This window comes from Ptychodera flava, chromosome 10, assembly GCF_041260155.1.
Source record: "Ptychodera flava strain L36383 chromosome 10, AS_Pfla_20210202, whole genome shotgun sequence".
NCBI classification, from domain to species: domain Eukaryota; kingdom Metazoa; phylum Hemichordata; class Enteropneusta; family Ptychoderidae; genus Ptychodera; species Ptychodera flava.
Genome location: NC_091937.1, coordinates 31,181,236 through 31,194,212, shown reverse-complemented (window position 1 = coordinate 31,194,212; position 12,977 = coordinate 31,181,236). Strand labels below are relative to the sequence as shown.

Here is a 12,977-nt window from a genome sequence, read left to right as displayed (position 1 = left end):
TATGCCGTTTTAATCGTATTTTTGTGTAATCTGCTTTTCCTGTTTTTATTTCCGTCAATGTTGTTCCAAGGTGTAAAAATAGTCAAGTTTCAACTATTGAAAAGTGGGCGCCACTGAGAAGATAATTCACAATTTGACACTTCTTCAAATAATATATTTTCAATAGTTGATATGGTTTGTTTTTTTCCAAAATGAGCACAATAAATGAGAATATAAGAAGGTAGCTGCGTTTTTCAACGAGCTATAATCCCTCGATGTGCATGCCAGGCCGTGTATTGATGTTCTTTCGTTTTTGGTTTTGTGTTTTTGCTATAATTGGCTGTCCTTTCCGTTTGACCTTACCGGCATGTAAACACTACGTTTTATAGTTTTGCAATTCTTGCAATATGACTGCTAGCAGCGTGGTTTGAAACTTTAGCATCGAACTGCATGACGGTCGTGAAATTTATATATATTTGCATGAATATTTTATTTAGAATGGAAACTTTCGAACAATTCTATCTCAGGCGATGGCTACAAAGACGTCTGAAAAATATTACTAACTCTCACAGCGTTTTATTTCCTTCGAGTACAAAACCAAGCATGCTTAATGAACACGGCAAGGGAGTATTTTTTCCTAACCATCATTTGAGACGCGTTTTCTCGTCTAATTCGGTACTTAAATAGGTAAGGAGTGACTTCATTTTGTATTCTTGCTCTTGTTGGCTAAGCTTACCCCGTTTTCCTTAGCATGTCAATTAAGGGGGAAGTGCATGTTTTCGTTGATTTTATTTGCATTCCCGAGTTGCTTCAAAATTAGCGCATTTTCAGACATCAGTTTGACTGGCATTCTAAGTGAAACGAACAGGCACTCTGTAAATTAATTGCGTTATATGTATTTTGGTGCTTTTAATGTCATGATAATTCATTGTTTATTACTGTTAATGACGTCTTCAGTTCGAAAGTTTCTGATTGACAAGAATTGTTGCCACTTTTTCATTTGACAAGTCTTCACACTGATAACTTTTCAGATCAATTAGATTTCTCGAAAAAAACTTGTTTTGATTAATCGAAATAAGAGAGATGCGAATTTTGACAACAGGGTAGTTTTGCTTCGTATTTTTTGTTAATCTGGAACGATTTATTTCTTTTCAAAAATGAAAATAATATGTCAATTTTAACTTATTTTCTCCAGAAGCGCTCTGCAAAAATTCGACTGAAAGTTTAACTTCAAGCAATTCTTTCGAAGTAGTTGAAATCGTGCTGTTAGTTACGTTAAACACGATAGGAACTAATTTGGGATAATTGGATGGTAAATTAATGTCAGTTTAATCTGCATTTGTAAGCTCATCTGCTTTTCTTTTTAAGTTACACATTTGTTTTATGTGTAATTTGTAATATTGCAACATTCAGCTACAGGGCACCTAACAATTTTTTGAGAAATTTTAAAAATATGATAATCCAATTATCCCAAATTAGTTCTAATCGTGTTGATGGTAGGGAGCTAAGTGGTCAACTTGTTTACAAAGCAATAAAGTTAACAACTAAGTAGAATAATTTGATCATTTCCATAAATCTATTGACACCAGAATCATTAAGTACAGAGAAAAAGTAAGGCTTGTCAGTACAGTTTCTCACGATTTTAAATTTTCAAATTGACTCAGTTATGCTCATCACGTCTGCTTTTACTGGGAACAAACGCATGTTGATGTTAAATTTCCCTCGTTCATGCTTTACATTCCTGACAGCAAAAGATGGCACCCGAGTCATGGTTTCGCAAACTCATTCTTAGAGTAGTTATTAAGATATTTTGTTATCGCAAAGTTCAAGTTCAACACATATCAAACCCTACACTTTCCCATAATGCAAAGAAGAGAAAGAGAGAAGCAAATCTTAAGCTTACTCAGAAGTCGCAACAGCAATAATATAAAAATATAAAAACACGATTAGAACTAATTTGGGATAATGGGATCTTTATATTTTTCAAATTTCTCAAAATTGTCAGGTACCCTATTGCTGAATGTTGCAATATTACAAAGTACTCATGAAAAATATGTTTAACTTAAAAAGAAAAGTAGATGAGTTTACATTTGCAGAGTAAACCGACATTAATTCACCATCTAATTATCCCAAATTTGTTTCAACCATGTTAAAAGTACCCGATAGCCTGAAAATGACTTTTCGAATAAAAGCGATTTTTGATCTCATTCCGCCGTTTGACTGTGTAAAATTATTTTTTTCTATTACATGCGTTTCACTTTGTAAACCTGTGCTTATATCTTTGTCTTGATGAAACGATTTAAGAAGTAGTCTCTCAGAGACGTAAACACCGAGTTTGTTTATCACATCAGCTGACGAAGCACTTCCACTTTGACCCTGTACAAGATAAAGTGTTCCCAAAGGCGTGATAATCAGGTTCAGGACTCTTCCTTAAACAAGTTGTTAAGTAAACGACTATCGGGAATTTCTCGTAAACTTTCGTTTTTTTTCTCAGTTGATAGCTTTGTGGCTACATCAACTTTAATCAGGGCAGTGTTGATAGCTAGAAATGGAGGACAGCAATTTTATGATACTAATCGTCTATATATAGCCAATGTTTGAGAATATTAATTGTCTCTTATGTCGGCTAGCTACTTCGTGTCTTGCTGCATTCCAAGGGCAGTGGTATATTACCATGCGGAGAATTGGTACAGAGCGAGATGCGCAGATGCAATCAGAGACCTGACCTCTAGTCTAGGATCAAAGGCATCTAGGAAAAAGTAACACGTATTGAGGATTAAACGATCTGGATTGAAGTTGTTCTCAGACATTTCGTATCAATGTTGAAACATCTTAATAGCTGTTCATTTTGATTTTTGCCTACAATCTTGCATAATGCATTCGATAGATGGTCTACAATTCTCAGTACCTTCAATATAATTTTGCTATCTAAGTGAGTCATAATTCTCTAAGTCCGTCGACCATATTTTCAATATGGCGGGTTTGGACTAGTAAAACACATAAGACTATAGAAGCCAAAGTAAAATATTAGGTTATACAGGAATTTCATACCAGAAATGCTGATAAGTTAAAGTGTAGAAGTGTTCAGTGTATTTATATGATCACTATCTCAAACTCTTGCTGCGGTAAGAAGTCCACTCTTTACCCACGATGCATTACAATATCATGTAGTTTGCCCCCTAGCATAAAACAAAAACTATTTAAGGTAGCATAGAATTGTATAGTAAGATTAACTGCGATTAAAAAGCCATGAAGGAATCATGCTAGATGCATTATGGGTGTGCTAATGGCTTCCTAGTTGTATATGTAGTGTGTGACCTACAAAATGGCGCGTAGGTTGGGCGTTTCTCCGTTGTTGTTGTTATTTCTTCTCTCTGTCGTTATCTGCTCGTCAAAGTCGATCGGTTTGTTCGAGATTTACCAAAAACTACCATGGTAACCACATTAATAAAGAAATTATATGCAAATCTAGCGATAGATTTTGTTTAATCAGAAAATTTCGCCTGATCACACAGAAATCAGGTGAAGTGTTTGTTTGATAAATATTGACGCATTTTTTTGTTTCAATTTTTTTTCTACAGTGCAGAATCTATCAATTACGCCAAAGAAAACGAGTCGTCTGCGAACTGCGTGGTGAACTCAACGGGCGGTGTGTTTTACAAGTCAAAGCCGACGATTTTAAAAAGCACGTGCCAGGTGTACGTGAAGTATTTCCCATTCGATGTACAGATGTGCAAGATGAAGTTCGGCTCTTGGGCCTACGACAGCCAACAGGTGAACATGATTCAGGTTAGAGCGACGCCTGACCTCCAGTACTTTATCCACAACGAGCAATGGAACCTGGAGTTCGCCAAGGCGCGACGCCATATTACCTTTTACGAATGCTGCCCAGAAAGGTACCCGGATATTTCTTTCTACGTGTGTATCAGACGGAAACCGCTGTACTACATCTACAACCTGATCATTCCCTGTGTCCTGCTCTGTGCTCTGTCATTCCTTGGGTTCTTCATGCCATACAACGTCGGTGTGGTCAAGGCGTCGCTAAGCGTCACACTCATCCTCTCACTGACGGTGTTCCTCCTTCTGGTGGCCGAGATGATGCCTAGAACGTCCAAAGAGATCCCTCTTATCGGTGAGAAGCCTAAATTTGAAACAAGCATGTTTAAACTTCATTTTGATAAACAGAGATTAGCCTTTTTTGTGACTCGTTTTAGTTTATGTGCAAAAATCTGCTTTAATTTTCCTACCGCATCGGTAGAATTGTTCAGTGACTTGTAACTCTCTCTCTATCTATCAACCTGAATTTTATTTTTCTGCCAACACAATTTTCAGTTTAAAATGCTATTCCTCGCACCAAAAGTATGTTAGGTCAAGTAGGGGTCATGACATGCTCGTGGCAGATTATCAGACATAAGCAGGGTATAACGTGAAACCCTGTGTGCTTGTATGGCAACATTTTACAAGTGATATGGCCACAAACTGATGACGTCAAATAGCCGTACACAAAACACAGACGCCTTGTAATCATGGCACTCTGTATTGTGTATGGCGATTTGACGTCATCAGTTTGTGGCTATACCACTTGTAAAATGTTGCCGCTTGTACATGTCAGTACCAAGAACACTCTCATGGATAAGTGCGGGATCATTCCTCGATGAATTGTAACTATACAAGTACATATTACGCCCTTGGACACAAGATGTACAAGCTAAAATGACGAACATGAGAGGGCGGCCATATTGATTACTCTCGGCATAACCGAGAAATACGTAATCCCGCGAGATTCTGAAGGCGTTAATACACCGGTGGATAAAACAGTTGCAAGTTTTCGATTCAAAAACCACACGTCATTAAAAAATATCCCATTCCCCGTCATTCTATATCACTTCAACACACATAAATATTTATTCTAATAAAAATTGAATGGGTTTTAAGTCATGCAGTCTACATCAATAGTACGTAGGCAGAAGACATGTTCGGTTAGTACAAGCACAGAGAAACATAGACAGAGTGGCAACGGCTATTGTTTAAGGCGTGAAGCGGTTACGTAAGCAATCCATGTTTGCCTCGCCTCACGAAGTTCTCGGGTCTCTTTTCCGGAGAGTGCCGACCATGCACCCTTCGGTAATTTTCGGATTTTCACCAATTGTTAAGCGAAAGTATGTTCGACAAAGTTTGTGTTGTTGTTGTCGTGTGGTGCTGATCGGAATTGATGTGCTGGCGAAAACGGAAGTGTTTTGAGCTTCAGGAAAGTGAGTTTTACCGTTTTAAAAATTCCTCTCATATTTTTATGAATATATAATGAGTGTGTTTGAACCAAATTTACAAGTCTTTTATCGATACTGTCTGGTTTTACTCAATGGTTTACGGTAAGTCATACCGTTTTTTACACGTGCGTCAAGGAAGGACATTTTTATGAAACTGCTGGCGTGTTATGTTTTGATTGGCGTGAAGCAGTGTTTCTGGCCTGAGAGCTCACAAAGTAACTATGGTTGCTATGCGACTGGCAGTACGATGCAATCTCGTCGTATTTTTCGCATAATCTCGTGTAATTATCAACCACAAACAAAGCCTCCAAAAAGTTTAACACCTTTGAAGCTCACTTTAATATGAAAAGCCAATAGTCTACCGAGACGACCATGAACAAAAGGCATTCACGCGTTGCCACTCTGTCTATGTTTCTCTGTGGTATAAGACATGCTCTTAATAAGAAACTCTGGCGAGACTATGTGCCCAGCTTTGCTATAAATAGTTTAAAATCTACAATATCGCTCTCATACAACAACGGAGATATTCTCGTTTGTTCTGCGCGAGTTAAAAGTATCCCGGATAAGATCATTGCTTTTTTCCCTTTTATTCCCGTCTTTGGAAGCATAAATGTAAATTTATTGCTCAAGATACAAATCTGTTACCGGCCGAGAGCGACGATAATGTCCTTGGGAGATTAGTATCTACAGAAACCGCCAAAAACGCAGATATGCATCAGCTGGAAGACCAACAGTGACAGATTCAAATCGTTCTTCGAGTCTTGCTGACATACCATTTTGACCCAGAAAAGAAACTCAAACGTCTTAAAATCGTATCATAAAAATACTCAATATACGATTTAAAATGTCGAAATTAAAATGTTAGACAGGTCACTGCGTAGTGCTGTCGAAGGAAAATGATTCTCTAACTTCCCAACAGGATAGACATGGATTTGGCGGTATAGTTGAAAGATGGCTGACGACAGATACTTTTTGTTGCGTGCTGTAGTTTTTGAAATTTACCACTGGCATGCTTTCAACAGTTTGACGGCGAATGGTATGAACAAAAATGCAGGACATTTACACGCACTTTTCATGACTCTAAAGCGGCCCTATATCCTGGTATTTTTGGCGCTATGAAGGAGTCAAAAATTCCATTTGCAATGCAGCATATAACGGCGTGAGCATGGTTGGCTCATTTATGTATGCTTGATCAAACTAATGGATTAACACTTTCGAAAATGCCGAGGTGCCAATCATATTTTGTTTATGCAAATAGGCAAATTTCTTAGCAAGCATCGTGCCAATAATGAAAACACAAAATGTTTTCGTTTCTGATTATTGATAGTAAATGATTTTGCTTCATTCCAGGTCAGTATTATCTGGCTGCGATGTCGTTGATATCTGTATCCACAGCCATGAACATTGCTGTGTTGAACGTCAACGTATGCAAGAGAGAGGTTCCCCAATGGATTAAAGTAGCAGTGATGAAATACCTCGCCGCTGCCGTGTGTATGAGGGGAAGTACCTGCGCACGGGAGTCAATTAGACCGCCGTCGGCACAAATCGTCGGTTTCCGCAGAGCCCGCTCTCTCGACAACCCCTACGAGATCCACACGCCGAGGGACACGTGCCAGCCCACTATTCGGTCGTCGTCGTGTAAGCATGCCACATTTCACAGCTATCACGAGAACCTCACCGAAGAGGTGGACTGGCAGTTCTCCAAGGTCGAGGGCAGCGTCTCGGAAATATTCAAGCACCTGAAGACGGTGCAGAGGAAGAACGACCGCAAGAGCGCCCTCAGGGACGAGTGGATGAAGGTGGCGACCATATTGGACAAGACGTTGATGTTCTTGTTTGTCACGGCGACCGTTGTGACGTCAATGGCGCTCTTGTTGCAGAATCCCGGGGACGCTAAAAATCTGTGTGATAGAATGATCCACGAAGATGAATCCTTTTACGGAAATTACACAGAAACGCAAACTATATGAATTTCGAGTTCGACTACATGACTCACATTGACTTCGTTAAGAAGGACAAAAGATTGCTATTGGTGATCTCGTTTGGGACATATCAAAAATGTTTTCTGTCATAAACTTAGAATGAGGACTTTCCTCTCCAGTCGTCGCTTATGAAATGTCCGCGACAAATGGATTCTCAAAACGTTGTGAAACATCTTGATACGTGAATATGCATCACCTTTCGCTAGGTTTTACCTTTGCATTCTTGAATAAGGGTGCATACATACAAACTTACACTTACTTCTCTCCCTGTCGACTTACCTACCTACCTACATACTTACATCAATGAACAGTGAAGATGAATGCGCGTCATGCACTGCAAATGGGGATGAAGGGTGCCTTGAAACAGTAAATGTTTCTGAACGGGCGATCCGTACGCCATTTTAGTGCATTCTACTTTTCTCGATGGTAGATGGTAGATGTACTATATAGGCCTAATACATAATAATATACGCATACATACACATGTAATATAGCTTAGATATATAATCATATAATAACTTATGCGAAACAAATACATACGTATTAGTGTTCTTCTTATTATAGGAGGTCAAGTGTAGTGTATGGTGTAGGGTACATGTATGTAGAGCACTCTAAAATTTGAAAAGGTCGATAGAGCTTTCGGTGAGACATCTTGAAATATGATTTAGTTTAGAAAAACTAAAGATTTTCATTTTCTTGAAAGATCGAGATGATCAATTAGAACTCTGATCTATTCCTGATATCACATGTCCCTCGTCCCTTTCCAATAATTTGGCGGGCACTGTGTTGATATTTACAAGACATTATACGTAGAAGAGTATCATAATGCCATAAACTACAAGAACGTTTTTTCGAAACGTAGTATTTTAGACCGATCAAGAAGAATATTGAAGACGTCGGTCGACCCTAGTACATGCAGAGAATTGTGTAAAACTGCTGGTGTTTTTGACTCCAAGATAGTGATATTGAAATTTATAGCTCGCCGACGTTCTTTACAGTTGGGCTTGTTATTTTCTCTAAACTTGATTTATGCAATATTGTAAAATTTACCTAGAATTTTTGTGGATGTATGTGTACTATATTGCAAAAATGACATAACATGTTATAACCAATATCCACACGGAGAGATTGTGTCGTTTACAGAAACACAAAGGGTGTAAACTGAAGTTATTTTGATATATCTTACTGACATGTCTAACACTGAATATTTGAGCTGCAATAGAAATCAAAAAAAGATTGTCAAGCACTAGTATTTGGGAGGCTCGGTCAGAGCAAGTGACACCACAAACATGTTTGGGACATTGAAAGTCTGTGTTTCGGTTGGGTCGAATTTATTTTGTATGAAAGGAATTAGCGACGAGGTTGAAGACAAAGATCTTATCGTGTTGTACAGAATGAGATAAGGTATCTAGCTGCACACAGGTGATGATCGTGGTAACGATAGTTACACTGCTGTGGGGTCGAAATGTACATTATTTAGTAAGAGAAGCAATAGTATTTTCCACAAAATACATCGTACTATCCCATTATTTGAACACTGGAGAATAAAGTTATCTACTGGACATTGTGTCTGCAAAATTAACTTCCCTTTTACGGGTTGCTTCTAAATTTAACGAATGTGTGTATAAATTTAAACAAAACATCGATTTTACTCTTGCTACTAACGTTCAAAAAACTTTATGCATTAAATATTCATTCACTTATGAAAAATGAGGTCTGAGTTGATTTTGTTGCAATGCGTGCAAGTTATTGCCCATTTCCATGGTCCCTGTGTGACCTCCGCTGTACTGTGTGTTTGGCTTTGGTGCAGTTTGCAATTGCAAGTTTGTGAGTAAGTACATGACATTCGTCGTGTGGTCTGCAGATAGAAATCTGAACACTTGTCATAATCGCCTGTATTTACTAGTGCAGCTTGTCTTTGGCTACTTGTCATATGACATGAAGGCCCTATGGTTGTATTCCTTGCGATTCGATTATTCACTATGGCTTTTACATATACATAATGATTGAACTGTAATGTCATTTAGAGTTTGCCCTATTTCAATCTTGTATCTTGGTGTTTTATTCTGGTAAAAAAAGCAAGCCTTGTACCTGCTGCAAACATAGCACCTGGTCACAGAACACATTCCACATCTCGTCCTGTAAATGGGCTTACCGTCATCAAACAGTTTAGTAAATTACACGTTTTATCTTATTTTGTATCACTTCTTAGCGCCGCCACCGGTGAATCCTCAAGGGGCAACGGTACAGCATCGAACGCCGTCGTATACCACCACGGTGAGATCATGTTTGTCTCAAAGCCGACTGTTTTGAAGAGCACCTGTCTCGTCTTCGTCAAGTATTTCCCTTTCGACGTCCAAGCGTGCAAGTTGAAGTTCGGATCCTGGACTTACAACAGCCTGCAGTTGAACCTCACCTCGCAGTCTGAGGAACCGGTGCTCACCGGCTTCGTCGTCAACGAGCAGTGGGACCTCGAACTCGCCCTCACTCGGGAGCACGTGGTCAAGTATGACTGCTGTCCAGAAAAGTACCCGGATGTAACGTTTTATCTCTGCATTCGCAGGAAGCCCCTCTATTACATTTACAACCTCATAACGCCTTGCATTCTCCTCTGTGGACTTTCCTTCCTGGGGTTTTTCATGCCTTACAACGTAGGGGTCGTCAAGGCTAACCTCAGCGTTACCCTCATTCTGTCCCTCACAGTGTTTCTCCTTCTAGTGGCTCAAATGATGCCCAGGACATCCATGGAAATACCATTGATTGGTGAGTGCAGAAAATTGAAATACATAACGAAGGAACACAGAATTATCATGTTATGTTCATCAAGGTAGATCGCGCCTCGAAATTGACAGATTTAAACTTTTGCTCAAACTTTCCCTGAGGAAAATTTCAACCATTACCGATATTTGAAATTAAAGATGGCGGCTATCCCCGTATTAACTCTATGTGGAAGAATTCAATTTTCGATTATTACGAAAGGATCCCGGTAAAAACTGTAGATACTCGCCATTAGCTTCAAAATGAGCCTCCACATGTGGTATATAAAATGAGCATTGTAAAAGTTTGAGAGTCCGAATATCTGTCCCCGAGGCGCATTCTACCTCAAACGTCTTTTATTCTATGATGTCATTGCCAAGCTTGCGTGCTCTGCATTCAGTGACTGAATCCATTCATGGCGATGTAAAATTAGTCTGATGATCAAAAATTATGTTTCATGGCTGTATCAAAATTATATAAACGCTATTGAGTATCTCAATTTGAAACATTTCTATCACATTCCCTTTGAATTAAATTACAAGGAGTGTCATAGCAGTATTACGTTCCACATGAAAATACGCAATTGTTTGTAAGTCAATGGGGAACGAAATATTTCCAGCCTCGTCCGAACTTCACTCTGTTTATAATTTTCCAGTTACTTATGTATACATAAAGTTTCTTTAAAAGTCAAAAATTCAGAAAAAAAATGTTATCTGATAAAGACAAAAGACCAACCCATGCTCAAGGACCAAATCGTGCAAGAGGAGAGGCGTCACTGCAACTTCAGGTGGTGATGCTCTGTGCTAAAATGGCACAACCCCCTATTATCCTAGGGTGTGTAATATATATATATATATATATATATATATATATATATATATATATATATATATATATATATATATATATATATATATCCTGTGTGTAGTGTTGCTTCAGCAATACGATATCATATAAACTCTTCAACACAAACTGACAGTATATTTTCAATATTATGTTATGTGTATCCGACGCCCTCAGGTGTCTACATACAAACTTTTCTATGACTTTTTGTTCCTTACGTAGGTCAGTACTACTTAGCGGCCATGAGCCTCATCTCAGTGTCAACCGCCATGAATATTGCCGTCTTAAATGTCAACGTATGCAATAGGGAAGTTCCACGCTGGGTTCAAGTCATAGTCCTGAAGTATTTGGCAGTCGTCTGTTTTCAAAACTGTAGCTGCGCCATCGAGCCGACCCCAAAGCCGAAGAAGCTACCTCGCGACATCGCTTCCGGCATGATCCGACTGCGCCCGTCGCCTTTGATCGGTCGGCGATCCACGTCGTCCTCGGCGTGTGAGCACGATGCCAACTACTCCCCTGCCAGGACGGTGGGTCAGCTGTCGAGGTCAATGCGCAATTTCCGTGACGTCAATGACATTGACGTCGACATGCACTTTGGGAAGATGGAGAGCTACGTGGAGCAGATATTCAGGCATCTAAAAGCGGTTCAGAGAAAGAACGATAAGAAGTCGGCGCTGAGGGAGGAATGGGTGAAAGTCGCCACTATCCTGGACAAACTTCTTTTAGTTCTGTTCAGCATAGCCACAATCACCACGACACTTTCGCTGCTTCTGCAAACGCCAGGCGCCGACACACAGACGCTCTGTCACAACATTATTGACAATGTTTTGGATAAAAACTTAAACTGAGAGAATTGGAGCCTGAGGTCAAAGAGGGGATGCAAGAATATGAGTAAGGGGGAAAAGAGAGTTAGCAGTCATTTGATATTGTTTTGTCCAGAGTCGTTACCATATTCGAATGTGATGTCAAAGCAACGGTAGAAGTTTACAATGAATGTACAGGACTTTTGAGAACAAAAAGCAATATAGTATTTAAAAAGGTAGGAGTTACTAAAGAGTGGCATCAAAGTTAGACAGTGGTACATGAACAGTGCTTATAACAGTCTGAGTCCCCGTCGTTTTTTTGTTTATCCTTGTGTCCTTTTGAGAATAGAAAAAGTTGATGAATCTTATTATTGGCTAATTTCATCATTTTGTCATCCATATATCAAATACACAGAAATCAGAAACTAGACAGACAGCTTGGCAGGCAGACTTAAACGGTAACATTTGTAATTCTACGTTCTAGATTTACGTTCTAGATTTAACCGTAATTTCATCCGTCCACCCTTCCATTCTACTATCCATACATCTTTCCGCCCACCCACATCCGTCCGTCAATCAATCAATCAATCAATCAACCAATCAATCAATCAACCAATCAGTCAATCAATATATCGATCAATCAATCAATCACTCGGTCAATCCATCCATGCATCCATCCATCCAGCCATGATTTCGCTCGTTCATTCTTCTGTCCATACTCACACACTTATCCCTCCACTCCCTCCCCACACACCCCACGTATACGTGGTTCTTGAAAGCTCCTTACGTTAAACTAATTTCTCCATGTGTGCATGAAGGAGGGAGAGAATCAGAAAAGAGCATACATCTAAAGTTATTCACTACCTTGATGATACAAATGTAAGTAAAGCTCAAAAATTTTGTATTTCATTGCTTCATAGAACATCACTCATGGCACGCTACACTTCTTTGATCGGCCGAATCATCTTCTCTCAAAACATTGATCCTAAACTTCTCAATGGATTATAGCTTTGGATCTATATAAAACCTTCAATCTGGTTGATCATGACATTCTCATTGACACGTTCGCCATCTATGTTATTTCAGGGGCATCATTTTATTGGTTTCGTCTTATCTTAGGCAGAACTCAGTTTGCTCATTATCTTTGCTGTGTTTCGGATGTCCTGCCCCTTGTGTATGGCGTACCACATGGATCTATTTTCGACCAATTGTTATTTTTGATTTTTATCAACGGCCTTCCCCTTGCCCCAGGACAGGTGAGATAGAGATGTTCGCTGACGGCCAGTCTCTGTGTGTTTGTGGCAATAGTATCGATCAAGTTATTTCTCGAATGAACGATAGTGTTC

At 39.2% G+C, this 12,977-nt stretch overlaps 2 protein-coding genes across 2 annotated transcripts in view; both read left to right on the top strand.

The window, feature by feature from the left end:
* The window catches only part of LOC139142503 (neuronal acetylcholine receptor subunit alpha-10-like), a 32,614-nt gene extending 23,681 nt beyond the window's left edge, over positions 1–8,933 (top strand). The window contains exons 5-6 of the mRNA XM_070712456.1: positions 3,561–4,111; positions 6,597–8,933. Coding sequence (XP_070568557.1) covers positions 3,561–4,111; positions 6,597–7,216 — 1,171 coding nt within the window. The 3' untranslated portion in view covers positions 7,217–8,933. The remainder of the gene's footprint in view (positions 1–3,560; positions 4,112–6,596) is intronic.
* A 540-nt stretch (positions 8,934–9,473) lies between these two features.
* LOC139141476 (neuronal acetylcholine receptor subunit alpha-9-like) lies at positions 9,474–11,936 on the top strand. Its single transcript, XM_070711079.1, has 2 exons — positions 9,474–9,991; positions 11,051–11,936. Exons 1-2 carry the CDS (start codon positions 9,514–9,516, stop codon positions 11,674–11,676), a joined length of 1,104 nt encoding a protein of 367 aa, XP_070567180.1. The 5' UTR covers positions 9,474–9,513; the 3' UTR covers positions 11,677–11,936.
* The last annotated feature ends 1,041 nt before the right edge of the window (positions 11,937–12,977 follow it).

Coding starts and splice junctions, on each gene's coding strand:
- LOC139141476 (XM_070711079.1), top strand. CDS start 9,514: ATGTTTGTCTCAAAGCCGACTGTTTTGAAGAGCACCTGTCTCGTCTTC. Junction 9,992..11,050: donor CATGGAAATACCATTGATTG/GTGAGTGCAGAA, acceptor TTCCTTACGTAG/GTCAGTACTACTTAGCGGCC.